General features: G+C 38.5%; 1 protein-coding gene across 1 annotated transcript in view; it reads left to right on the forward strand.

Moving 5' to 3' along the window:
• Positions 1 to 26299, forward strand: part of GTF2IRD2B (GTF2I repeat domain containing 2B) — a 51564-nt gene that overhangs the window by 9976 nt on the left and 15289 nt on the right. The window contains exons 3-9 of the mRNA XM_006918527.3: positions 4255 to 4393; positions 12555 to 12674; positions 13824 to 14007; positions 14173 to 14201; positions 16661 to 16715; positions 17242 to 17285; positions 20921 to 20998. Of these exons, the coding sequence (XP_006918589.1) occupies positions 4255 to 4393; positions 12555 to 12674; positions 13824 to 14007; positions 14173 to 14201; positions 16661 to 16715; positions 17242 to 17285; positions 20921 to 20998 (649 nt within the window). The remainder of the gene's footprint in view (positions 1 to 4254; positions 4394 to 12554; positions 12675 to 13823; positions 14008 to 14172; positions 14202 to 16660; positions 16716 to 17241; positions 17286 to 20920; positions 20999 to 26299) is intronic.

Genomic DNA, 26299 nt, shown 5'->3' on the forward strand with positions numbered 1-26299 from the left:
TACTGGTGGATTGGATGTGAGCTATGAAGTTTTTCTGGGGGAAAATGAGAGTTTTTTGTTGTGATAAGATATATATCTCTCTCATAAAATTTACCATTTTAACCTTTTTTAGTACACAGTTCAGTGGCATTAAGTACATTCACATTGTTGTGCGACCATCACCACCACCCCTCCCCAGAACTTTTTCATCTTCCTAAACTAGAGCACTTCCCCCTGTTTACCCTGCCCCTCCCTCAAGGAGTTTTGGAGGTTTTTTAAAATAAATTTTTATTTAGGAATACTTTTAAGATTTATAGAAAAATGGGAGAAGTACAGAGAGTTCCTATATACTTCTCACCCATAACTTATATAACTACAGTATGTTTTATATAATTATACTTCATTTGTCAAAAGTAATAGACCAGTATTGGCATATTACTATTAATTAACTCCAGACTTCATTCAAATTTCATCAGTTTTTTTCTGTTCCAGGATCCACCCCATGGTACCACGTTGCTTTTAGTCATCATGTCTCCTTAATCACAGACACTCCTTTGAGGTGTCTGTGAGGGTGTTTTTGGAAGAGGGTAGCATTTGAATTGGTAACTTGAGTAAAGCAAATGGTTCTCCCAGTGTGGGTGTGCCTCATTCAATCTGTTGAAGGCCCCAATAGGAGAGAAAGATGGAAGAAAGTCAAATTTGTCCTCTGCCTGCCTGTTGAGCTGGAACGTTGATCTTTCCCTGCCCTTGGCACTCTTGGTTCTCAGGCCTTCAGACTTGGACTAGAATCTATGCCGTCAATTCTCCGGCTCTCAGGCCATTGAACTACACCACCAACTTTTCTGGGTCTCTAGCTTGCAGACAGCAGATTATGGGACTTCTCAGCTAATTACATGAGCCAATTCCTTTAATAATGTATATAATATTCTGTCGGTTCTGTTTTTCTGGAGAACCCAGACTAATACAGGTAGCGTCTGCCATGTTACTCCATTGTCAAGTTATTTTGTGGTATTTACGCACTCAATCTGCCAGTTTCACTCTCCACGTCCTGTTCTGGGGAAGCGAGTCACTAAGCGCAGCCCCATAATAATGATTCTTAGTGCTTGTAATGGAAGGCGACATGGCCTCTATCACAGTGCCGGTAGGAGTGTGAGCCCCACCTCTGAAATACTGTTTGTGATAAATTTCAAGAACCTTAAAAAAATGTATACCCTTTGACTCAGGTGTTCCACTTGTCTGAATTCATCCAATGGAAACAAACATGCACAGAAATATTTATGTTCTCGGATATTTATTATAGTATTATTTGTAATGGGAAAAAACTTTTCAAGGATGTTATGGTTAAACTGGCACATAGTGATTACGTTGGACCCAACTGGATAATCTAGGACAGAATATTATACATTTGTTCAGAAAATCTTGTTTTTCAGTATTATAAATGCTCAAAAATAAATAAAGCAGAATGCCAACCTATATACGGTAGTATGGTTCTAATTTTATTCTTAAAAATTATGTGTGTATGTAGTTCAAGACATGAATAGTGGTTAATTCTGGATAATGGGATTATAGAGGATTTCTTTTTTTTCTTCTGTATACTTTTCCGTATCTACTAAAATTTTTAAAATATACATATTTCATGAGAAAAATTTCTTTTAAGAAGATCTTTTCTATTGAGGATGACCAAAGTAAGGCTAAAATCAATAATATCACCTGATATCGGAGTCTATATGTTAGAGTAACTGCTGAATTTTTGGCTCATTTGACAGAAACAGAGATTTGCCCCAAAGCTAATGGAGCCAGAGCTTCCGGGCTCCCCTCTTGCACTGGCCCCTTCCGTGGCCTTGGGAAAGTCCTAGCAATATGTGCACCTATGTTTTTGTATAGTTTGCTAAAACAAGGTATTTTAACCATATCAGTTAATGTCACTGTCACCTTCTACTCTCTCTGCCACAGCCCCTGTACTAGTTTCCTGTGACTGCTGTAACCCATTACACAAACATAGTGGCTTTAAATAATACACATTTATTATCTGACTGTCCTGGAGGTCAGAAGGCAGAAAAACGGGTTTACAGGGCTAAAATCAAGGTGTCAACAGGGCTGTATTGCTTCTCTGGAGGCTCCTGAGGAGAACCTGGGCCTGGCCTTTTTCAACTTCTAGAAGCCTCTTGCATTCCTTGGCTTGTGGACCCTTCCAGCATGGGTACCACTTTACCCTTTGATTCCATCGTCCATCTCCTTCTTCTGCCTCCCTCCTGATAAGATCCTTGTGATTACATTTGGCCCCCATTATTCCAAGATAATCTCCCTATCTCAGGATCCCAAATGCAGTATCTTTTGCCACATAAGGTAACATATTCATTCATAGGCTCTGGGGGTTAGCACATGGACATCTTAGATCCCAAATGTAATATCTTTTGCCACGTAAGGTAACATATTCATAGGCTCTGGGGGTTAGCACATGGACATCTTGGCGGGATCATCATTCTGTTGATCATAACCCACTGTGTCAGATGATGTTGGAGTGGACATGGCATCCTTGGGGTCTTGAGAAGGGGAAGCCGGGCTGGGGATGCATTTAGTTTTAGTTTAGTAGTAAGTATTATGTGACTTACTGTTATTTTTGTGTCTGGGTAAGTTATTGCTAGATATCCCAATGTAGGAATGATTTCCAGGAATATTCTTATAGTCCACTATGTACACTCATCTGGTAACATGACATCAAGGGACAAGGCTTGAGGTTGTATTGTATCCAGAAGTAGTTGGGTAGTAGGAGCGAAACAAGGTTTTAAATGTACAGAGCTAGAAGCTAGTCTATGGAAAATTCTTCCAATCATTAAATAGGTAAAATTATAAACAGGATTTGTTTTTCACTGATATCTTGTCAAAACAGAAGTTTTTTTCTGGTCAGGAATATACCCAATAATGTAGCATATGCAATTATAAATACTCCATACATTTTTTTTAAATTTTTGAAAGGAATTACACAAAGTAGAATGTATCAGAATGCTTATCTGTAGTTCATAAACCTGTAGCACTATGAGGAGCAGCAAGTGTGTCTTTGTATGACTTCTTATGTTTTATGCATCTCTACCATCAATAATAAAAATGTAATCAGCCATGTTGGAAGAAATATTAAATTATTAAAATAATATTAAAAAATTATTGTCACAGGAAGAGGCAATCAAAGAGTCTGCAGCCAAAATACCATAAACATCATAAAACCCAGAGAAGAGGATAAGAAAAATATGCTGCACCCAATTCCAATGTAGTGGAGAGGTTTCCCACACCAACACGCAATTCTCCTCCAACACCAGTTGGAGGAATTGTCCTACAATTCAACTCAGTTCTGACACTGTCTTCCCAGAGAGCATCTGATCCCACAGTTTACAGGCTCAGTCCCACAGGATTGCCCCACAAGATTGCCCCTTCTTCAGATGCCAGCTGCAAGTCAAGGTTGTCACTTGTGCTTCTGACCTATTAGCTATAAATAGGGGTTCCCACGACCCCCTCCTTGGGTTCGATTAATTTGCTAGAGTGGCTCACAGAATTGAGAGGAACATTTTATATATTAGACTACTGGTTTATTATAAAAGGATGCAATTCAGAACAGCCGGATGGAAGAGATGCATAGGGCAGGAAATGGGGAAAGGGCACGTAGTTTCCATGTTCTCTCTGGGCACACCACTCTCCCCAAATCACGTGTTCACCAGCCTAGAAGCTCCCCTATCTCGTCCTTTTGGGTTCTTACAGAGGCTTCATTACGTAGACATGATTGATTAACTCACTAGCCATTGGTGATTGAACTCAATCTCCTGTCCCTCTCTCCTCCGCAGAGGTCGGGGGTGGCGCTGAAAGTTCCAACCCTCTAATCACCTAGTTGGTTCTCCTGGCACTCAGTCCCCATCCTTAGGTGCAGTCCAAAAATCAACTTCGTTAACAAAAGACACTTTTTACCACTCTCTTCACTTAGAAAATTCCAAGGATTTTAGGAGTTCTGTGCCAGGAACAGTGGACAAAGACCAAATATATATTCCTTACTATAAATCACAATATCACAGGTGGTTAATAAAAAAAAATTCTTCTCTGGGTTTTATGATGTTTATGGTATTTGCATGATAAATTTGTTTTGTTTTTTTTCTTGGTTACTTTTCTCATTTTAAATAAATATTCAGTGTGTACCTATTTTACATTTTTTTCCTAAAGCAGACCTCTCAGGCCCCACAAAGTCTGGATCTGCGTTTGTATAAAACACTTCATTCTTTGTTTCTATTTCAGTGTAAAGAACTGGCCAAGTCCAAGGCAGAAGTGGCCTGCATCGCAGTGTATGAAACAGACGTGTTTGTCGTGGGAACTGAGAAAGGACGTGCATTTGTCAGTGCCAGGACAGACTTGCAGAAGGATTTTGCAGAATACTGTAGGTGTTAAAGATTTTATTCTTTGTATTAATACATCTTAAAATATTTGTAGGCAAGTCTTATGTAATGTTTTCTTCTAAAATAGCTTATGTGCTTCTGACATATCTCCTTTGACCTTGGCATACCACTGAATACTTAACACTGGCCAGCCCAAGAAACATGGTCACTGTATTTTGTATTGTATCCTCAGCAGGCCTCTGGTTTTGTAGACTAAATCTGAAGCACATAGAGTAAATTATCTTAGATCCCTAAAATCCCATGTTTAAAAAATCACTCTTATTTTACTCCTTCCCAAAGAAAAGGGAAAAAACTACTTGTGGGTTTGTTAGGTATTATTTTCAGTTAATAACTGAAAATTATAGTCCTTTTCCCTTCTTTTACTGTGAGCCTTCCAGAGCCTTCAGTATGCCAGTATGTGTTGTGAGTGACAGGGAGTATTAGTGAGCATACCTGGCTATATGTGAGGGAAACTATAGTTTAAGGCAGCGGTTCCCAATCTCTTTGGCACCAGTGACCAGTGCTCCTATGAGAATCTAATGCCTGATGATCTGAGGTGGAGCTGAGGCGGTGATGCTAGTGCTGGGGAGCGGCTGCAAACACAGATGAAGCTTCACTCTTTCACCAGCCGCTCACCTCCTTCTGTGCAGCCTGGTTCCTAACAGGCCACAGACCAATACCAGTCCATGGTTTTGGGACCCCTGCTCTAAGGTGTTAAAACCTACACCTTATGTAACGTCTATCTCTACCACTGTAGGTCATCTACCAAGTATTGAGTTAACAATTTTGTATTTCCTGGAATCAAAAAAGGAAAAAAAAACAGGGAAGTTTAATCAGAGAGTAAATATAGATATAGATACAGCTATGTAGATATATAGATGTCTCCAAGGATTGGCAAAGGACATGTGTGTATATAATTTTACTACTAAACAAACATATATCTGTCTATCTAAGATTCGATACACACACACATACACACACGCACACACATGAGAGAGAGAGAGTGAGACAGAGAGATTGATTGATTCAGATTGACTTCTAAAACCAAAATTTAGGGCCTCTACTATCAAAGATAGACTTAAGATTAAAGCAATCTTTAAAACATGGTGAGTATGTAATTGATGAACAAGAAAAGTTTTTTCAGTTCTTTAGCGTCAGCTGCCAATTGTATTTCTAATTGTTAAAATTTAATTACGGTTTTTTACAAGTTTCAGAGTTGCATGCTAATTTTTCAGTTATAGGGCTATTCATATTTTCTATTTCTTCGTATACACATTTTAATAAACCTTATTTTTCAACTTTATTTTTAATTTGTTCATTTCATCTAAGTTGTCAAATTTGTTAGCACAAAATGGTTTTATAATATTTGCTTTATAATTTTAATCTCTGTATTGATGTCTTTACTTTTGCTCCTTTTATGTTGAGGTAGTTTCCTTTTTTAGCTTTTTGAGTGTTTTTATCATGAAAGAGGATTGAATCTTATCATGCTTTTTCTGTATCAACTGAAATGCTTATGTGCTTTTGTCTTACATTCCGTTAATGTAGTATATTATAGTGATTGATTTTCATATGTTGAACCATCTTGCATTGAGGCATAAATCTCACTCGCTTATGATATATAATCTTTTTAATATACTGGTGAATTCTGTTTGTTGTATTAGTATTTTTGAGGATTTTTGCATGAATATTTGTCAGCGATATTAGTTTTTAGTTTTCTTATAGTATCTTTGTCTGGCTTTAGTATCAGGGTAATGCTGTCTCACAGAGTGAGTTAGAAAGTGTGCCCTTGTCTTCAATTTTTTGGAAGAGTTTCAGGAAATTGGTGTTAATTCTTTCAATATTTGTTAGAATTCTCCAGTGAATCCATCTGGTCTTGAGCTTTTCCTTGTTGAGAGGTTTCTGATTACTCATTCAATCTCACTCATTATTGGTTTGTTCAGATTTTATATTTCTTCCTAATTCAGTCTTGGTAGATTGTTTCTAGTAATTTATCAGTTTTTTTCTAGATTCTTCAATTTGTTTGTATACAAATGTTCATAATATTCTCTTGTAATTCTTTTTATATCTGAGGTACTGGTTATAATGTCCTTTTTTTTATTTTTTATTTTAGTTATTTGAATCTTTTTTTTTAATCTAGTTAAGGGGCTGTCGATTTTGTTTACCTTTTTAAAAAACTAACTTTCAGTTTTATTGATTTTTTCCTATTGTTTTTTAATTCTCTCTCTTGTGTTCTAATCTTTATTATTTCCTTCATTCTGCTAGCTTTGGGTTTAGTTTTCTAGTTTCTTGAGGTGTAAAAGTTTGTTGATTTGAGATCTTTCTTCTTTTTTAATGTACTCATTTATATCTATAAACTTCCCTTTTAGAATTGCTTTTGCTATATCCCATAAGTTTTGATATGTTGTATTTTCATTTTCGTTGTCTCAAGGTATTTTCTAATTTCCCTTGTGACTTTTTTGATCTCTTGTTTAACTTGCACATATTTGTGAGTTCTCCAGTTTTCCTTATGCAGTTGATTTCTAGTTTTGTTCCATTGTGATAAGAAAAAAAAATACTTCATATGACTTTGATCAATTTGAATGTGTTAAGTCTTGTTTTGTATCCTAACATGTAGTCTATCCTGGAGAATGGTCTTATGCACTTGAGAAGAACACACATTCTACTATTACTGGGTAGAATGTTCATAATATTTGTTATGTCCAGTTGGTTTACAGTTTGGTGCATTTCTTCTGTTTCCTTTTTGATCCTCAGTCTGATTGTCCTCTCCATTATTGAAAGTAGAAGTAATGAAGTCTCTTACATTATTGTATTGCTTTCTGTTTATCCCTTCATTTCTGTCAAAGTTTGCTTCATATATTTAGGAGCTCTGAGATTTGGTACGTAAATATTAACAATTATTATATCTTCCTAATGAATCGACCTTTTTATTATTATATAATGCCCTTTGTCTCTTATAATAGTTTTTGATTTAAGTCTATTTTGACTGATAGTGTAGTATAGTGTAGTGTAGAATAGTATAGTATAGTATAGTATAGTATAGTATAGTATAGTATAGTATAGTATAGTATAGTATAGTATGGCTATACTACCATTACCATTACCTTTTGTATCTCTTTTGGTTATCATTTGCATAGAATACCTTTTTCTATCTTTTCACTTTCAGCCTATGTGTGTCTTTAAATCTAAAGTGAGTCTTATACATGATACTATATAGAAGGAACCCTAAAGATTCCACTAAAAAACTATTAGAACTGATAAATGAATTCAGAAAAGTAGCAGGATACAAAATTAAGATTCATAAATTAGTTGAATTTTTATACACCAATAATGAACTATCAGAAAGAGAAATTAAGAAAAGAATCCCATTAACAATTGCATCAAAAAAAAAATGAAATACCTAGGAATAAATTTAACCAAGGAGGTGAAAGACCTGTACTTGGAAATTATAAGACATTGAAGAAAGAATTTGAAGAAGATACAAATAAATGGAAGCATATACCATGCTCCTGGATAGGAAGAATTAACACCATTAAATGGCTATACTACACAAAGCAATCTATAGATTCAATTCAGTCCTTATCGAAATACCAGTGGCATTTTTCACAGAACTAAAACTTAAATCCTAAAGCTTATATAGAAACACAAAAGACCCCGAAGAGCCTTATCAATCTTGAGAAAGAACAAAATTGTAGGTATCATGCTACCTTATATCAAACTATACTCCAAGGCTTTGGTAATCAAAACAGCATGATATTGGTGTAAAAACAGACACATAGATCAATGGAACAGAATAGAGTCCAGAAATAAACCCATGTCTGTATGCTCAATTAATTTATAACAAAGGAGGCAAGGATATAAAATAGAGAGACAGTCTTCAATAAATATTGGGAAAACTGGACAGATACATGCAAAAAAATAAAACTAGACCACCTTCTTACACCATATTTAAAAATCAACTCAAAATGGAGTAAAGACTTATTTACAATAGCCAAGATGTGGAAGCAGCCTAAGTGCCCATCAACAGATAGTTGAATAAAGAAGAGGTGATACATATATACAATAGAATAGTACTCAAACACAAAAAAGAATGAAATCTTACCATTTGCAACAACATGGATGGATCTAGAGTATATTAGGCTAAGTGGCATAAGACAGACAGAGAAAGACAAATACCATATGATCTCATTTATATGTAGAACCTAAAGAACAAAATAAATGAACAAACAAAAACAGACACAGACTTATGATACAGAGAACAAACTGATGACTGGGTGGGAGGGGGCTGGGTGATAAAGGTAAAAAGATTAAGACATACAAATTGTAGTCACAAAATAGTCATGGGGATATAAAGTTCAGTATAAGGAACATAGTCAATAACATTATAATAACTATGTATAGTGCCAGGTAGGTACTAGACTAATCAGAGAGATCACGTCGTAAATTATATAAATGTGTAACCACTCTGCTGTACACCTAAAACTAATATAAAATAATATTGAATGTCAACTAATTGAAAAAAATTTTTAAAGGAGTGAATGAGAGAAACGTATACTTAATTACTTAGAAAATAAATGTACCATCCATGGATTTTATTTGAAAGAAATTTATAATTTCATTTGTCCATAGCAGATCATTTTATACAGAACTGGGAGCGTGTAATTAAAATGACAAACACGCTCATTTCAAAATTATCTCTCATTATTGTGAACTATTTACATTCTTAATGCAGATATTTTTTAATTCAAGGTAATTACTTTATTGCTCTTATAATGCATTTAAAAATATTACTGATGGTGAGAGAAGAATCAAAATATACACACAGAACAAAGTGGTTATTACTCTATATATGGTTTGATGAGAACAAATTTTTTTATTCTGTACTGAAATGAAATTCTATTTATATAAAAAGTAGATAAAGTGAGTCTTATAGATACCACAGTGTCCCATAAGTCCTTCAGGCTCTCTTCACTATTTTTTTTCATTCTTTTTTCTTTTGGCTCCACTGACTCTATGATTTCAAAAGACATGTTTTAGCGGTTGCTCATGCTTCTGCCTGATCAAGTAGGCTGTTGAACACCTCTAATGAAATCTTCAGTTCGATTGTATTTTTCAGCTCTAGAATTTGTTTGGTTATTTTTTATAGTTTCTATCCTTGTCAGTATTCTCATTTTGTTCATGAATCATTTAGTTGTCTACTTGTATTCTCTTTCAGCTCATTGAGCATCTTTGCACTATGATATCATGACAGTTATTTTAAATTCTTTGTCGGGTGGTTCATAGATCTGCATTTCTTTAGAATTGGTTTCTGAATTTTTATTTTTTTATTTTGTTCCTTTAATGGGCCTTGTTTCCCTGTATTTTTGTATGCCTTGTAATTTTTTTTTTTTTTTTTCTGGAATTTGGGCATTTGAAGAAACAACTACCCCTCTCAGTCTTTGCATACTGGCTCCTGCAGGAGAAGACTTTCACCAATCAGCCTGGCTGGCTGTTCTAGGACTTCTCATACCTTTGTGGATCTCTCTCTCTCTCCCCCTGGTGTCTGCCAACAGAACTGCAGCTCTAACTTTCTGCTCACCTCTGTTTTCAGCAGCTTCCAAACTCAAGTGTTAATTCCATCCGTGCTCTGAAGCAAAACAGAATCTAGTTCCTCTGGCAGCCAACCCCCAAACAAGCCAGAATGTTGGACACACAGGCCACTCCCAAGGGAGGAGCCCCAGCATGGGTGGGTTTCCTCACAGGTGCTCTGCGCTATGCCACAGAGAGGGAGAGGCACAAACAGGTGTACCACATGCCCCGAATTTACCTACCCCTAGTGCTGGAATCCCTTCTTAGTTTAACAATGGCTTGGGTGCTGTAGCTTCTCAACTGATGGGTGGAGGTCTCACAGGGGTGTTCTGGTCTATATATTATTGCTGTGTATGTGGGGGAGGGAAGGCCTATTGCTTCTTAGCCATATTGCCCAAGACACCCTCTAGCTTTTGTTTTTGAAGAATATTTTTACTGGATATGGAATTCTAACTTGATAGATTTTTCCTTTCAGCCTTTTAAAAGTTTCATTTCATTGCCTTCTGGCTTCCATGGTTTTAGATACAAAGTCAGGTTAGAATTCTTATTTTTATTTTTCTGAAGGTAATATATAATTTTCCTTAGCTCTGTTTAATTTTTAGTTTGCAGTTTAGCCATGATATGTCTATTTGTTGTCTTCATCAATTTTGGACATTTTGGCCATTATCCCAAATATTTTTTCTGATCCTTTCTTTTCCTTATTTACACATATAGAAGAAAATTTCATATTGTCACACGTCATTAGACTCTGTTCCTTTTTTTTTCCCCATTCTTTTTTTCTACTCAAGCTTCAGATTGGATAGTTTCTATGACTTTTATTTGAGACACTGATTCTTTCTTCAACAGTGTGCTGTTGTTAAGTCCATCCTGTGAAATTATCATTTCTGATTATTTTTCATTTCTAGAATTCTATTGTCTGTCTGTCTGTCTGTCTGTCTGTCTCTGTCTCTGTCTCTCTCTCTCTCTCTAAAAATCCCTCTCTTATTCTTTTTTGTTAGCATTTTCATTTCTCTACTGGCTTGCAGTCAGTAGTTTCCTGATCCTTGGAGTAAACTCTGCAGGTAATATTGTCGGTTCTCTACTTCTCTATTCACTTCTTTATCCATAAGCCAAAATTGTTCAAATGACAAAACATACATAGGTTTTCTTCTGCTTCCTTCTTTTAGCCTAATTGACTGGTTCTACAGTGTAAATGTGCATAAGAATATACACAAAACTGTATATTCTGTACTTGATGGATGACTGAAGGGTGTTCAGGTAACATTTTGCCTGTACACAGTATTTGCCTTAAATTATACTTGATCTTAGAACATAACTCCCGTATGGACCTCTCTAGCTCAAAAAAGCACTGTGTGACAATTTTCAGTGTGACAGTCATCAAGTTATTACCTCTTTGTGATGTTAGAGCTGGGCCCTTTGGCAGATGGCACAATGTGTACCTTCGTCAGAAGAGGGCTGAGGAGGTCCCTGGAAGAGGAAGGAACTTCTCTTCCCGATTCCAGTGGGTTCTCAGCTGTTTGTTCCTGTGGCACCTGGTGACCAGTAACAGTTGAGATTCCCAGTGGCGCCCCTACCTCACATAGCACCTACTCAGTTCCACCCACCCCAGCTTCCCAGCAAGTCTCAAAGAAATCTCAGAAAATTCCAGAAGAAGGCCTCCCAGTGAATCTCAGCAGCACCAGGCCCACAGGCAGTTTCCCAGAAAAGCCCTCCAGAGCCCCAGAGAGTGGCTTTTCAGCAAGTTCTGTTGGCATCACCCGCAGGTGGCTTATAGAGTTCCACCAACACCCCAAAAGACAGCTTCTTCGCAACACCCAGCAAGCTTTGCAGGCACCGGGGGCCAATTTGCCAGTGGTTTCCACTGGCACCCCCAGAGGGTGGGTCCCTGCTTGCCGGCCCCAGCTTGCTGCACCCCAGCCGACTTTCCACCATCCAGCAGGCCATGGCTGCATCCTCCCCAGAGAGCTCTGGATCTCGGCCCCACAGGACCTTCTTCCAGATTAGTTCCTTCCTGGTGCTCTGCCTCAGCCCCAGAAGCGGGAGCTGCTCCTACTACATGCTGTGTGTTCTTTAGAGTTCTCATTATCCCTCAATAGTCAGTCCTTTGTTACTAGTTAATGATTCTTTTATTAAACTTTCCCTGTGCAAATTAACATGTAATTTCTGTCTCCCATCTGGCCCTGATTAAAATCATCAGTTTCAAAATTTTGGGAGTAGCACCTGATAGGAGGCCAGTTGGGGGAAGGGGGTTGATCCTGAACGTGTTCAGTGATGAAAGAGTCTTCCTACACAGCGACTGTTACTTTTAGGCTGTATGGCAAATAACATGTCTGTTTAAAATAATTTCCTTTGAAACACTAATATTTCCTTACGCGTTGAATTACTTAGTTTTTTACCAATAAATTCATTTCAGAGATGATCATGTTATATTGTCTTGTTCATCATAAATTGCCTATTCTTTATTTTATTTACTAAACAAAGATCTTGTTTGATGTTTATTTTTTTCCCTTTTCCTTTCCATACCAGAAGCGTAGAGATTAAGGATGTGTGCCCCACAAATGCCTGGATGCTGACTTTGTGGCAATGACTCATTTACAGGCGTTGCGGAAGGCCTGCCTGAGACGAAACCCCCATGCCCTATGAACAGGATGCAGATCGACTCAGGAGAAAGAGAAATTCTCAGAAAAGCAGTCGAGGACTATTTCTGCTTCTGTTATGGTAAAGCGTTCTGAATAGTTCACGACAGAGTCGGACAGTGTTAGGTAATCGATCTTATTGGTGTGACCATTTAGAAGGTTTCTAACATTTGAAATTTTACAGTCTCGTCAAGGAAGAGTCAGTTCTTAAGTACCAGATCAAGTCTTCTTACAAAGACAACTTGGCGTCTTCTGGTCTGTTGAAAGCTTTGGATTGATCAGACTTCAATCTTTGCTCCCATTTTAGGGAAACCCCACTCCTTAGCCAACACAATTATTAGAGACGGTCATTGCTGTTCTGTCACCAACCTCACCCTCATTGGTCTCCCCACCTTCCCATGTCTTTCCATGGGCATTAAGACAGGGATTTTTAAAAAAGGACCTATACAATGTTTTAAAAAGCTAGATAACCAAATAACTATACAACTGTTATACTTAATTGCAGCATAAGCACCTTCTCATCTTAGGGCCTTGTTTATCATTCCTAGACAGCTGCACACATTTATGTGACCTACAGGTCCCTGTGAGCATTTGAGAGAAATTTATATGAAGCCATTGAGTCTCCCACCTCTGCGACTCACTCCTTTCCAGGAGTTCCCCCTCAATTTCCAACCACGGTGGCACCAGGAAGAACCCAGGACAAGGGATCTTTGCATCTCAGGCTGTACTACTCTATGAGAAGTGGGACTCCAGCACCTTGGGGCTGGCTGGTCAGTGCAGAAAGAGTGACATGGCCCCCGATGGTGATGTGAGGCCATGTTGACTGTATAACTTTTCAACGGGCAAGTTGGCCTGACTTCTATGATGTGACATAGGGACAGTTAAGCTTTGACTGGGGCCTCTATCCTCTTTCAGCAGCAGCCTGAGTAACCACGGAGTGCTCTCTACAGCCCTGGGTGTGCCAGGGCGAGCACCCCAAATTGCACAACCTTCAAGAGAATGGAGAAAAAGACCTGTTAATTTGTGTGAAGGTTTAAAATAAATATTGTAAATTTTTTACTTTGGCCCTTTGGGAATTTTACTAACTTAGGATAGAGAGCAATAGGGTCCCTTATGTTTTTAATGTATTTTCAAAGCCAGATGTCACCACCTGTGTTTATTACACTAAATGAAGTTGAGTGGCAGGGTTTTACACACATAACATTTAGAGACATCTTGCCTCTTCTTATAGGCAAAGCCTTAGGATCAACAGTGATGGTGCCTGTTCCGTATGAGGAGATGCTGCAAGACCAGGCAGCTGTGGCAGTGCAGGGGCTTCCAGAAGGAGTCGCCTTTCAACACCCAGAGAGCTATGATCTTGCAACTCTGAAATGGATTTTGGAGAACAAAGCAGGGATTTCATTCATCATTAACAGGTGACAGACTGTATCCCATCGTAATAGTCAGTTCATTGGAAAATAAACTGAAAGCTTAATTTCAATTAGTTAATTATGTCCTGTTACATTTAGAAGTTGGTTATTCAGATGTTTAATATCTTTCTTGTGTGTTCATGTTGGGTAATAGTATTGGTTTTCTTGCAGACCTTTCCTACATCCAGTGAATCAGCTAGGTAAGTGACAACTTCTCGTACTTGGTGACTGCCTTTTGCTGCTAAACCAGTTCTGCTTTTCTTTTTTTTCTTTTTCTTTTTTTTTATTTCAACCATCAGTGGCATTTTATTTTGGAAGTTTCTATTTATTACATAGGCATTAACTTCCTTTATCTTACCACCTCACCCCCTAAAAAATCAGAAAGATTTAAAAAAAATATATATATATATATAAAATCTTAGTTTCTCTAAAGTCTTAGGTTTAAAAAAAAACTGAAGTGTTACTTCTCCTTAATGAGAATACTGCTTTTTAAGGAGACTTCAGTTTGTCCTTATGCTCAATACAGATTTCTACTCCATGGGGAAAAAAATGGTCAATGCTTCTGCTTCCTTTGAATAAATTCATTTCTTGATTATTACACATTATCGTTCCACATTTGACACCTTCTTAGAAACTTGATTGTTGGATGCGTTTTTCATTTGGCAAAAATCCAATGAGGCTTTGCGTGGGATGTCTGAGTGTCAGAAACAGCAGTGTTGATGTTCTGGTTTTGAGAGGGAAAATATATGGAGAGATGCATACATTCCCGGGAGGAAGAAATGCAGGAAACTGAAATATGGTGAGAAAGAGTTCAGAAGGCTGACAGACACTAGTTTTGAATTCTGTGGCCGTCAGCCACCAAAGACTGCAGTGTAGGTCAGAATATAAACCTCCGCAGGAAGAAGTTTGGTTCAGCACTGAGAAATGATGGAGTTGGCTTCATTTTGTTCTAGAATACTAGAATACTAGAGCAGATACACACAAAAAGGAGCAGTATGCGTAGTGTGCGGTGAGCAGTAACTTGTATACAATCATATGTGGGCATTTCTGCCAATGGTCTGTCAGCCTACGCTCCAAGAGAAGAGAAAAGAAGCATCCTATTAAAACATACTTACATCTTTAACTCAACCAAGACCCCAGGCATCTTTAGCTCCATGCTTTTGCAAGGCCAAAGTGAAGTTTAGAGTTACATGTCATTCTAGGTCATCTGGAAGCTAGTTCCAGTTCCACTTTTCTTAATTAAAATACAAGTTCAGCACATTCTAAAGCTTGTTTATATTTTACTTTCTCTTCACTGAGGCAGCCTCTGACATTCTAGGGTGGGTGGTTGTGGTATTTGCAGCTCAGGGAAAGACACGCCCTGCCTAGAAAGCTGAGATGTCACCCTCCTCCCAGCTCACATGCCAGCGAGCCTCTGCATCCAGACCACAGACCGCAGTAGACCTGCCTTGTCCTCATGAGTGTGAGGATGCTGAGGTCACCTTATGGTCTTTAAACAATTGCCACGGGCCAGGCATTGTTGGGGTCAGGAGTGGGTCTAGGATGTGTGATTGTTCCCATGCTCCTGAAACTCACAGTCTCGGAGAGGCATTGAGACTGTCCAGCAGAGACTTAGGGGTGATCCTTGGTGTTCTTAGAATGGCTGGAGGGAACTCCCCAAGAGTCCCTGGACATGGGTTAGAATTATGTGATTATAAGAGTTTCATGGAGGAGTTGACCCTGAAGATAAGCAGGGTCCACAAGCTGGTTCTTCTGGGAAGCCCATGTGATCAGGCAGAAAGCTAAATGGAGGGGTGTTTGAGACCATGTTTGGGAACACATGACCCCTTATAATCTGCTGAACTTAGGTTAATAGAGGGACTAAAACTTTGAAAAAATTAATTTACCAGAAACATTTAGAGATCTACCTAGGCCCATTTCCTATTTTCTCAGATTATTATCCTGAATGTAATTGGAAACGTTGGGCCAGAGCTATTTATGAAAGATCAGATCTAAAGAGACTGCATAGGTAGAGATGGCTGGGGGGTGCAGGGTGGGGGACACACAGTTCACAAGGCACACTGTGGAATACAGAGGAAAACGGGACACACACTCCGGTTCTTCTGAGCATGGATTACTCATGGATTAAATTCTGTTTCTGGAACAATTTTGAGCTCCTGGATCCTCTTTCTTACATTAAGGGAGAGACTTGAAGATGAGGATGGCAGGTGACCAGGTGATTGTTATGCCAGATGACTTGTATTTTCCTTATAGAATAATAACGGCTGATACTTATTTCGTATTTATGATGTGCCAGAAACTGTTCTAAGAACTTTGCATGTATTAATTAACCCTACCCAACCACCATTTTTGGATGAGGAAACTGAGGCACAGGGAGATTTAGTAAGTTACTGGAGGTCACCCAGCTGATGAGCAGCAAGATGAGACCCACTCCTGTGCTGCAGCCCCAGTCTGCTCCTTGGTCCCCATTCTGCCCACACAAATGGCCCCAGAGCATGGGGCCTGGTTTGAGTTGGTCTCTCTCCCTTGCTATTCCATAATGACCCAGAGATAGAAATTCTGTTCTCTTTGTACATGCTTTCACTTTATATGCCTTTGAATGTTGTCATATTTCAAGACACGGAAAAGGACTAGTGTGTTTCTTTTCACTTCTGTACAGGTGAGCCTGGGGTGGTAGTAGATGCTGAGAGATTAACAACATCGCCAAGTGAAAGGTAAAAAATAAATTTAAAAAAAAAATCCACATCTAGCCCCAAAGTGTTAGTTTTTAGACTATGGAAAGTCTTTCTTATTTTGTTACATGATTGACTCTTGAATAACATGAGTTTGAACTGCTCAGCTCCCCTTGTACGCATAGTGGACCAGTGCAGTTGGAACCCGTGTTGTTCAGGAGTCGACTGTATTTTCAATTCACTGTGGGAGTACGCCTTCGTGGAGAACCAAATTAAGTTACATTCGGATTTTCAGATTTTCAACCACTTGATGGGTGGGCGCCCCCCAGGGTCAGTTGTATATTCTTTCTTCAAAAGAATGTTTGGGGTTACAAGGCTATATTCAACTGACACTTTAATTTTGTAACAAATTAAGAAAGTTAGTGGTCAAGCTGTAGCAGTTTTGCTTTCAGTTTGTGCGGGGAGGGAGAACTTGATGGCATGGAAACCTGGAGGATTCCACGTGTCCAAATGCCTGTGGTCAGTTCTTACCTGGCCTGTCTTTACCAGGTTTCCCTTCTCCTTTCAGTTGTGGCCCTGTCCATGTGAAAACAGAACCCATGGAAGATTCTGGTATGTACACCGATGCTTTTAGAATCAAGTATTTAGCAGGTTATCATTGAACCCCTTTTTTTGTTTTACTACAAAAAGAGTGGGAAGCCCATTTCATGTGAAGCCCATTTAGTTTTTTAGTAAACTGAGAACAGAGGAGAACTTCTTCAACTTAATTTTAAAAAATCTACAAAAAACTAACATCATACTCAATGGTGAGAAATTGGAATCTATCCTCCTAAGATCGGGAACAAGGCAGGTTTATCCCCTCTCAGCACTCCTTTTCAACTTCGTGCTAAAAGTCCTAGCTGATGCAATAAGACAAGAAAAGGTATACGAGTTGGGAAGGAAGAAATAAAACTGTGTTCACACGTGACATGATTGTCTATGCAGGAAATCCCAAAGAAACAACAAAAAAAAATGGGGATTAGGGTGCTAATTAACCTCCAGTGGGGCCTTATTTGCAGAATGGTCATATTTTACTCAGCTTTTAGAAAAGAGCCTTCTAATTCAATAAATATTAGGTACTTAATGTTATTAAATAGATAAATTTGTGGACAAAATATTATTTTAATTTAAATTAGAACCAGACTGCAAAATGAGTAAAAAGGTCTTGTGTACACATTTGGAATTATGGCTTGATTTAGAAACAGAGCAGTGTTTTCATTTTTGAACATGTTTTACTGCTTTCCTGTACTCTTCTGTCATTTCTAAATGTTCTACAATAGACATGCATTACAATGACGATGTATGTTGGGAGAAAAATCCCTCTTCTGTAGATGACAATGGTTGATCCCTATTCCTGCCTCTCCTCACTCCTCAAAAAAAAAAAAGACATTAATTAGAGGGGAAATGTTAAAAGGTTAAAAACAGAATTCTTTGAAAACTCAAACGTTTAATCAAGAGGTGGGAAAATATCGAAAGCATTAAGAGTGAACAGGTTAGAAAACCTAAAGTAACCAAGTACATAAAACTCAAACCTCAAAAAGATAAAAGTGAACACAAGCTGGTTATAAAAGGCTAAAACTAGAATTTAATAATGCTCTCAAAGCAACCTAGAATATGAAATAAACAGTTCAAAATATAAAGTTAAAATTAAATCTAACATAATCTGAAAGAAAGTCAATATTCAATATTAAGAAGAAAAGATGTAGAAAAAGGGAGGAGAGACATACCTATAGTAAAATGAAACACAGAGCACCAGCACCATAAAGCTGTCAAGGTGTGGTTTATGTTCAGCGCCCCACCCCCCAAGTCCCTAGGGAGACCGCAGGACATGAGTGGACCAGTATCCAAGGGTTCCCTGCCCCCGCCCCCACAGCTGCAGGTGTTGTGTCCCTCCCTTCCACACGTAAATATCTGCTTAGTAGAAGTTCCACCTTAAATGACAGTCTGAAAAATGATGGTGCTTGTCCACTTTAGTTATTCTAGGTAAAACCAATACAAGTCAACGAAAAGAAACAAGCCACGTTTCTCAGCTGAGCAGAATTCAGCTGTCATGTCTTAATCTCACTTACTTACACATGACATGCCTTCAACTCTCACCCATTTAATCTTAGCCTTGGATGCTTTTCAAAGCTCCAATATGTTCTGCCTGCGGTCTCCTCTTAGAAACTGGGAAGACAAATGGTGGAGGGGGAGGGGAGTTGTCAGCTCTCTGTAGGAGCCCTTTCATAGATCTAGACCCAGCCTCCCATCCCCTTTCTCATCAGCTGTTGGGTCCAATGAGCATTTCCTCTTTTGTTGAGGCCTCCTTTGGAGATGTGGTTCCGTTTAAACCGAAATATGCTCCCTATTAATGTGACTTTCTACCGTGGATTTTATTATGCAATACGAATTGCTTCCAGCTGCCTGCAGGCTTCTGAGAGCTGGCCATCAATCAGCCTTCCTTGTGATATTTGTATAGCACTTGTTACACAGAAAAATGTTTAAATGGTTTAGAATTTTTTCTCTGTCTCTCCCTTTCCCTTCCTCTCTCGTTCCCTCTCTCTCTCTCTTTTATTTTGAGGAAAAGCTGAAGTAAATCTGTTTTCGTTAGCATTTCAAACAAATTCTACATTCTTACACTGTCGGGATTCAGTTGCCTGGATTATAAGGAGTTTTTCTTTGACAGCTGACACATGTTTATCAAATGTTTCTGTTAGTAGAGTCTTTAGTGCCTAACCCACTGGGACATGTACTTTAAAATTTTATTATAAAATATTACAAAAGTTAATACATGTTTAAATTTTTTTTTAATTCAGACAAAATAGTAATAAGGAAAATTCCTTTCTTTTTACCCTTTCACTCTCTTCTCTCAAAACTCCATCCCCCCCAAAATCTCCCTACACACCTCAAATCCCATCCCCATATTAGGGCCAACAGCTCTTACACATCTGGTTGAAAATTCTTTCAGGTCACTTACAGATAAACACATAAATAGCTGTTTTTATGCGTAAGTAGACTTCAATTTGCCAACGTCCTTTATTCTTTCCATTAGATTACCTTTTTGTCCCACTTCTGAGCAAATTCCTCAACTTAACCTAACCATTTCAATACTATGGCTGTCAGCTGTGTCCATTCTGTTCCATAGCTGTTCTAATAGATTTTCGTTTTGATAATCACATTTTAAATATCCAACAGCTGTTAGTTTTCAGAAGACTCCTCAGAACTTGTAAATTGATGCTAAATAGTGAAGGCCATGCTATGTCACAATTTTTGCTTTTGCTGTTTTAACATTCATGGTCAAATTATATGTATACTTTTGTAGCAGTTATCCATTGCTGTATTAAAAAGCACCAAAACTCAGTGGCTTCGATGATTTAGTCTTTCTCAAAATTCTGTGTGTTTGTGCTGGCTCGTTCCTGGGTCTGAAGCCTCAGCTGGGAGAGCCAGCTGGCCTGTCCCCTCCCCATCTCCTCAGGGCCTCACGTCCTCCAGGAAGCTAGCCCAGCCTTGTTCACATGACAGCTCGGCTCCAAAAACAGCGGGCTCTGATGCACAAGCACTTTTTTAAGCCTCTGTTTGCATCCCATTAGCTTATGTCCCGTTGGCTAAAGCAAGTCATGTGGCCAGGTCTAGACTGAAAAGGTAGAGAAGGAGACTCCACTTCTAGAAAATAGGAGTAGGAAAGTGACAGCACAAACAGGTGCCCATACTAGATGGGAGAAATTTGTGGCTAATTTTTGCAATCTACCACACCTTTCCCCAGTAAAGGCTTTTGGTTTCACTAATGTAGTTTCCCCAGGTTTTGAAGTCCATGTCATTGTAGTGGGTAAGTTAAGATTATATGTGCCAACTCAGGTCCCATTAGAGAAGGATGTTTTACAGTATTTCATGTAAATACGTGTGTATTCAGTCACCTTGAAAGGAAAATTTCCCCAAACTGGGATCTAGACCTCTTTTTCCTTTCCTTCTTTTCCTCCCTTCCTCCCTCCATTCTTTCCTTCATCCTTCTCTCCCTCTTTCCTTCTTTCTTTTTATATTGATTTTATATTATTTATATTTTTATGTGGGTAAGCCATTTGTTCATAGTGAGTGAGCTACAACTCCTTTTACTGATTTATAATGTTCCTATGTTGATCAAAACAGAACTTGAAAATTCTTTCAGTAGTCATATTTCTCTGTTCGTGGGTTTGGCCTAACACGTAATTCTGTAATTTTCATTGCATTCAAAGGCATTTCACTGAAAGCAGCAGCTGTGTCAGTCAAGAAAGAATCAGAGGATCCTAATTACTATCGATATAATGTGCAAGGTAATACTATTTTATAATCCTTTTCTCCTCCGAAAGTTATTTGTGATGAAAAATTTTTATTACCACCCATCTGAAAAACAAGCAAAAACTGATAAAGATCCACGCACGATGACCTGTGCTCTAGCATCCTGTCACTTAGAATAAAAAGTTTTACAATCATTAGATGGATTCTGTTTAGCCTAGTTTACATGCTCCTAGGCATATATGACTGTAGAGGTATTTCAGGATGCCTTTTATTTGAGTTTGTCTATTGAATACTCTTATTTTGTGTGTTCTAAAATATTTCTCCCTTAATCAACTTCTGTCCAGCCTGACTCCTGTGTTACTGAGAAAAGATTCAAAGATAAAAGAGATGGAGATGAGAGTTAAGAAATTCAAATGCCAGTTCTTAATAATAGTTGCTTCATTGACATCATACAAGTTAAATGGGGAGAAGAAGACAATTATTACCAAATACACACAGTTTTCAAATGTGACAGAGTTAGGTGGTCCATGCAGTTCCTCTGCCCAAAGACCAGAATCCTGCTGGCCCCCTGCATGATACCAGTTTGACCATACAATAGCTTCACGTCGACATGACTGTTGAAAGGATTCTGATGCTTTCTCCATCTTTGAGCTCCACTGTGAATGTGGGCAGAGTGCAGGACAATTTACAATTTCATTCCTCAAACATTATTACCAGATTTCAAGTATTTCCTATAAAATCTTAACTTCGAACTTTTCCTGCAGCATTGTATAGCTCCATAAATTTTACTAAAAAACTTTTTTCAAAATATCTAAAAGCAGAGATCAGTGGAAGTGTCTGTTGTAATGGCTCCCCTGGGCCAGGCCCCCTACCTGCCTGTTGCAGGACCCCAGTGATCAGCCCCCTTCCTTCTGGGCAGAGGGCCCCTTTTTATTCCATCCTACACCACTCCCTCCTCAAACAGTTATTTTCTGAAAACTGGGATCTGTCCACCGCCCTCCCTTGCTCACACATTGTGGCTCCCTACCACCTGCAGAGTCCCAGTTTACAGCGACAGTTCTACTGCTCTTTCCAGCCTCCCTTCCTATGCCATCTGCCGCCCCCACCATCACCCTCCCTTAATTCTTTGGACATACTGCTCACTCTGGGGTTCTTTGGACACACTCCACAATCTGGTATTCCTTAAACAGGCCCTGAATCCTCCTTCCGCTTGGCTTTCACCTAAGCCCATCCTTCCGTGTAACTGCCTTCTTACTTTGCAGACTTCTGATGAGTTCCATCCTTCTTTCTGGACACAGTCAGAATGTCAGCTTCCTAATCGCACACAGAGTTTAGTGTGGCCTGCTGTGTACTGTTCATGCCTTTGCTGGGGACACCCTCAGCTAGCGGCAAGCTCCGGGCAGGAAGACCCAGCATCTTGCTCCAGCCCTAGAGACCCAAGCCTGGGCTGTGTACGCACAGGGCACTTTATGTACTTGTTGAATTGAGCATGTCCCTCACAAAGAATCGGTGTAACCTCTTTCTAAATTACTTTGTTGTTTTGAAAAAAGTACTTATGTCTTGCTTCCCAAGAATATATTTTTGAACTTAAATGATCTTGGTGTTGATCAAAAGGTATACAATCAGGGATATACCTGCTCCCACAGGTAACAGTAAAATACACAATTGGAGAGATGTACCTGCAGTCCTGTCTTTTTAGTTTTTCAAAAAGAAGTACATTACGTTAAGAAAAACATTTAAGTTAAATGTATAATAGATAACATTTCTCGTCCTTGTCTTGGAAATGACAACTATTCAAGAGTTATTCTTTATAGCACTCCTTAAGTTGGGCAGCTTCCTTCTTGATTCCCAGAGAGTTAAAAAGCCAGATATCATGGACTATATTTCGTAACAGCGAATGTTTTTGTAGCCATTTAGGTTAAATACTCACATATTGAAGTATGTAAGGGAGAAATTTTTAAAACCATAAAAGCAACAAATGTGACCTGCTCATACTGGTGACTGGCCTTTGGGGAACCCCCAATAAAGTCAGCCATGGCCCCACAGTGCTTATAAACTCAAGTGGTGTTTCTGTAAACATCTGATTCCCCACTCCACCCACACCAGGCCTCATGCTTTGTCTGCAGCACAGACCTCTTGGAAACTCCCTCCACCCACCCTCCACAAACACGCATTCACATCTTGGCCCCTGTGGAGCCCAGGAAGTCCCATAAGGTCATTTACATGTGCAAGAACCCAGTCCTCAGGGCCCCTTGAAGTGCAGAACGCATAGTACAAGCTTGGCTGAGATACACTACACCCAGGCTCATCTGACACTAGTGGATGTAAGAATATCAACACCATTCAGTTTTCTTCCCAGCTGACACTGTGTGATATGGGGGAAGAGCTTTGCAAGCAGAGGGAGAAGTGATTGGAAAAGCCCAACTACAAAGAATTAATGTTATCTTCTCACATCACATCTGACACTTACTCTTCTGCATCCTTCTTCCACATTTAAATGACCCTTCTGATTACATTGAGCCCAGCTGGATAATGCAGGATAATCTCCTTTTCTGAAGGTCAGCTGATTGGCAGACTTAATCTATCTGCAACCTTAATTGCCCTTTGCCATGTAACCTGGTATAGTCACAGGATTTGAATATCTTTGTGAGAGCCATCTTCCTACCACAAATACTATGAACAATTGGAAGCCAACAAATTAACTAGATGAAATGGACAAGCTACTAAAACTAACTAAAAATAAAATACAAAATTTGAATAGTCATGTAACAAGTAAAGAGTTTGAATTAACAGTCAAAAATCTTCCTGCCAAAAAGCCCAGGACCAGATAACTTTACTTGTGAATTCCACCAAATATTTAAAGAAGAATTATTAATACCAATCTTTCATAAACTCTTCCAGAAAACTGAAGATGAAGAAACACTTCCTAACTCATTTTATAAGGCCAGTATTACCTTGATACCAAAACAAAACCAAAAAATTATAAGAAAACTATACTTAGATGTATGCAATTATACTCTTAGATATATGCACAATTATCCATATATACCCAAGATAATTGAAAATATATGTCTACACAAAAACTTGTACATTCTTCCCAGTAGCCAAAAGATAAGAACAACCCAAGTGCCCATCAACTGATGAATGGATAAACAAAATGTGGTGTATTTATACAATGGAATATTATTCAGCCATAAAAAAGAATGAAGTAGTGATGCATGCTATAACATGAATGAACCTTGAAAACACACTAAATGAAAGAAGCCAGACATAAAAATCTATAATTGTATGGATCCATTTATATGCAATGTCCAAAATAGGCAAATCTGTAGAGACAGAAAGTAGATTAATAGTTACATGAGTCTAGAGAGAGAAGGGGGTGGGGAGTGACTGCTAGTGGGTACATGGTTTCTTTTGGGGATGATGAAAATATTTTGGAAATAGTGGTGATCATTGTACAACTGTGTGAATACCACTGAGTTGTACTCTTCAAAGGGTAGATTTTATGGTATGTGAATTACAACAATAAATTTAAAAAATAATCAGATTCAACGTAAGATTAACCTGTATCTATAATCTGTATAAAATAAAATCTGTGAAATAATTTTAACTTTCGATTTGAAAAGACTGATTATCAGATCATTTTCAACATATTTGACACCCATTCAATATGTATGATTTTCACTGTTAAATTTCTAAACCAGAAAAATAATTTTTTAAATTTCTAAACCAAAAAAATAACTGGATAAATTTACCAAAGAGTTCTTGTCCTCCTAGTAAATTGACACTAGTCATCTTGTCACTTACTTCCTTTTTTTCCTAGCATTGCGCTAGAACATACATACATAATATTTATCATTTTAACCATTTTTAAATGCATGGGTAAGTGGCATTAAGTACATTCACATTGTCGTGTGCCCATCACTGCCATCCATCTCCAGAACTTTTATCATCTTCACAAGCAGAAACCCTACACCCATTAAACAGTCACTCCCTACTCCCCCTTCCTCTCTGCAATCACCATTCTGCTTTCTGTCTCTATGAATTTGCCTATTCTAAGTACCTCATGTAAGTGGAATCGTACAGGATTTGTCTTTTTATGACCAGCTTATTTCATTTAGCATAATATCCTCAAGGTCCATCCTTGTAGCATGTGTCAGAATTTCCTTGCCGCTCATTTTATTTTTAATTTTGGTTTTTTTTAATGAAATGGCCTCTATTCTATATCTTTAACACAAATTTGATGACTAAATTTGTACTCCAAAGCAGGTTCTTTGAAAAGTTATCCTGCTGATGAAAAATTTCTCATTATTTCAAATGTATATCCTCTTTTACTTTCTGGAGCATGTCAGTATTTTAGAGCTATTACACATTAAATTTACTGAGTGTAATATTTTGTTCTGTATTTTGACTTTTTGAAATGGAAGAGAAGGAAAGAAAATACACTGGCCTACTTCTGTTTTTATGTAAACTTTATCTTGCTTAGACTTGAACCTAACAATGAGCAATTTGTTTTTAAATTATTTACCTCTACTGGCCTTTATATTTAAGTGATTTATATTTTGTAGTATTTGTGGCTCCATGTTGCATAGCATGAACAGTTCGATAATGCAGTGTTGAAGTTAGTTGGTGTTCTAGAAATGTACCAAAGATGACCTCTGTATATTAGCCCGAGGTCATTTATTTCTTCACAGCAGGCTGAGACCTATTTGCCCAAAAGCCTGCTGGTGCCAAACTCAAAGTGCACTCAACATCTGCTAGGCTACACTAAGGAAAACCCCAGGGCTATAAAGACCCCCAGCCAAAACTGCCCCTCACAGCTCTCTGACTCAGAGACCCCCACCCCCCATGCTGCAATGTCACCTTAACACATAAGCCCCCTTTCCTATCTCCCTCTGTCCAGCCTTCCTTTACTCCTCACCCTTCTGCCTGGTGGTCCCCAAACTGAAGCCAGCGGAGCTTTCTATTGGTGAGGGACTTTTCCTGGCATACAAACCTATCAGTTTTGCCCAAATAAAGTTGTGTGTGGTAGCGCCATCTCGTGGTCATATCTCTTTCCTGATCAGCCCTGAAATCCCTCGAATCCCTATCGCTTGGTCTTTAGAGGAATTGTGACAGATATAGGCGAATTGATGAAACGGTTTGTAAATTCAGTTGCCACACTATGCCCTTTGACTGTAGAAAGGCCATCACCTGTGTCTGTTCTGCCCGTGAGCAGCCCAAAATTTACTTGTCTTTCATGTCACCACAGAACCTGTGTAGCAGTGTGCTGAAGATTTAACAAGGTAATGAGAATCGTTGACTAAGAGGACCAGAGAGCCTGTGAATAGACAGAC

This window comes from Pteropus alecto, unplaced genomic scaffold (assembly GCF_000325575.1).
Source record: "Pteropus alecto unplaced genomic scaffold, ASM32557v1 scaffold68, whole genome shotgun sequence".
NCBI classification, from domain to species: Eukaryota; Metazoa; Chordata; class Mammalia; order Chiroptera; family Pteropodidae; genus Pteropus; species Pteropus alecto.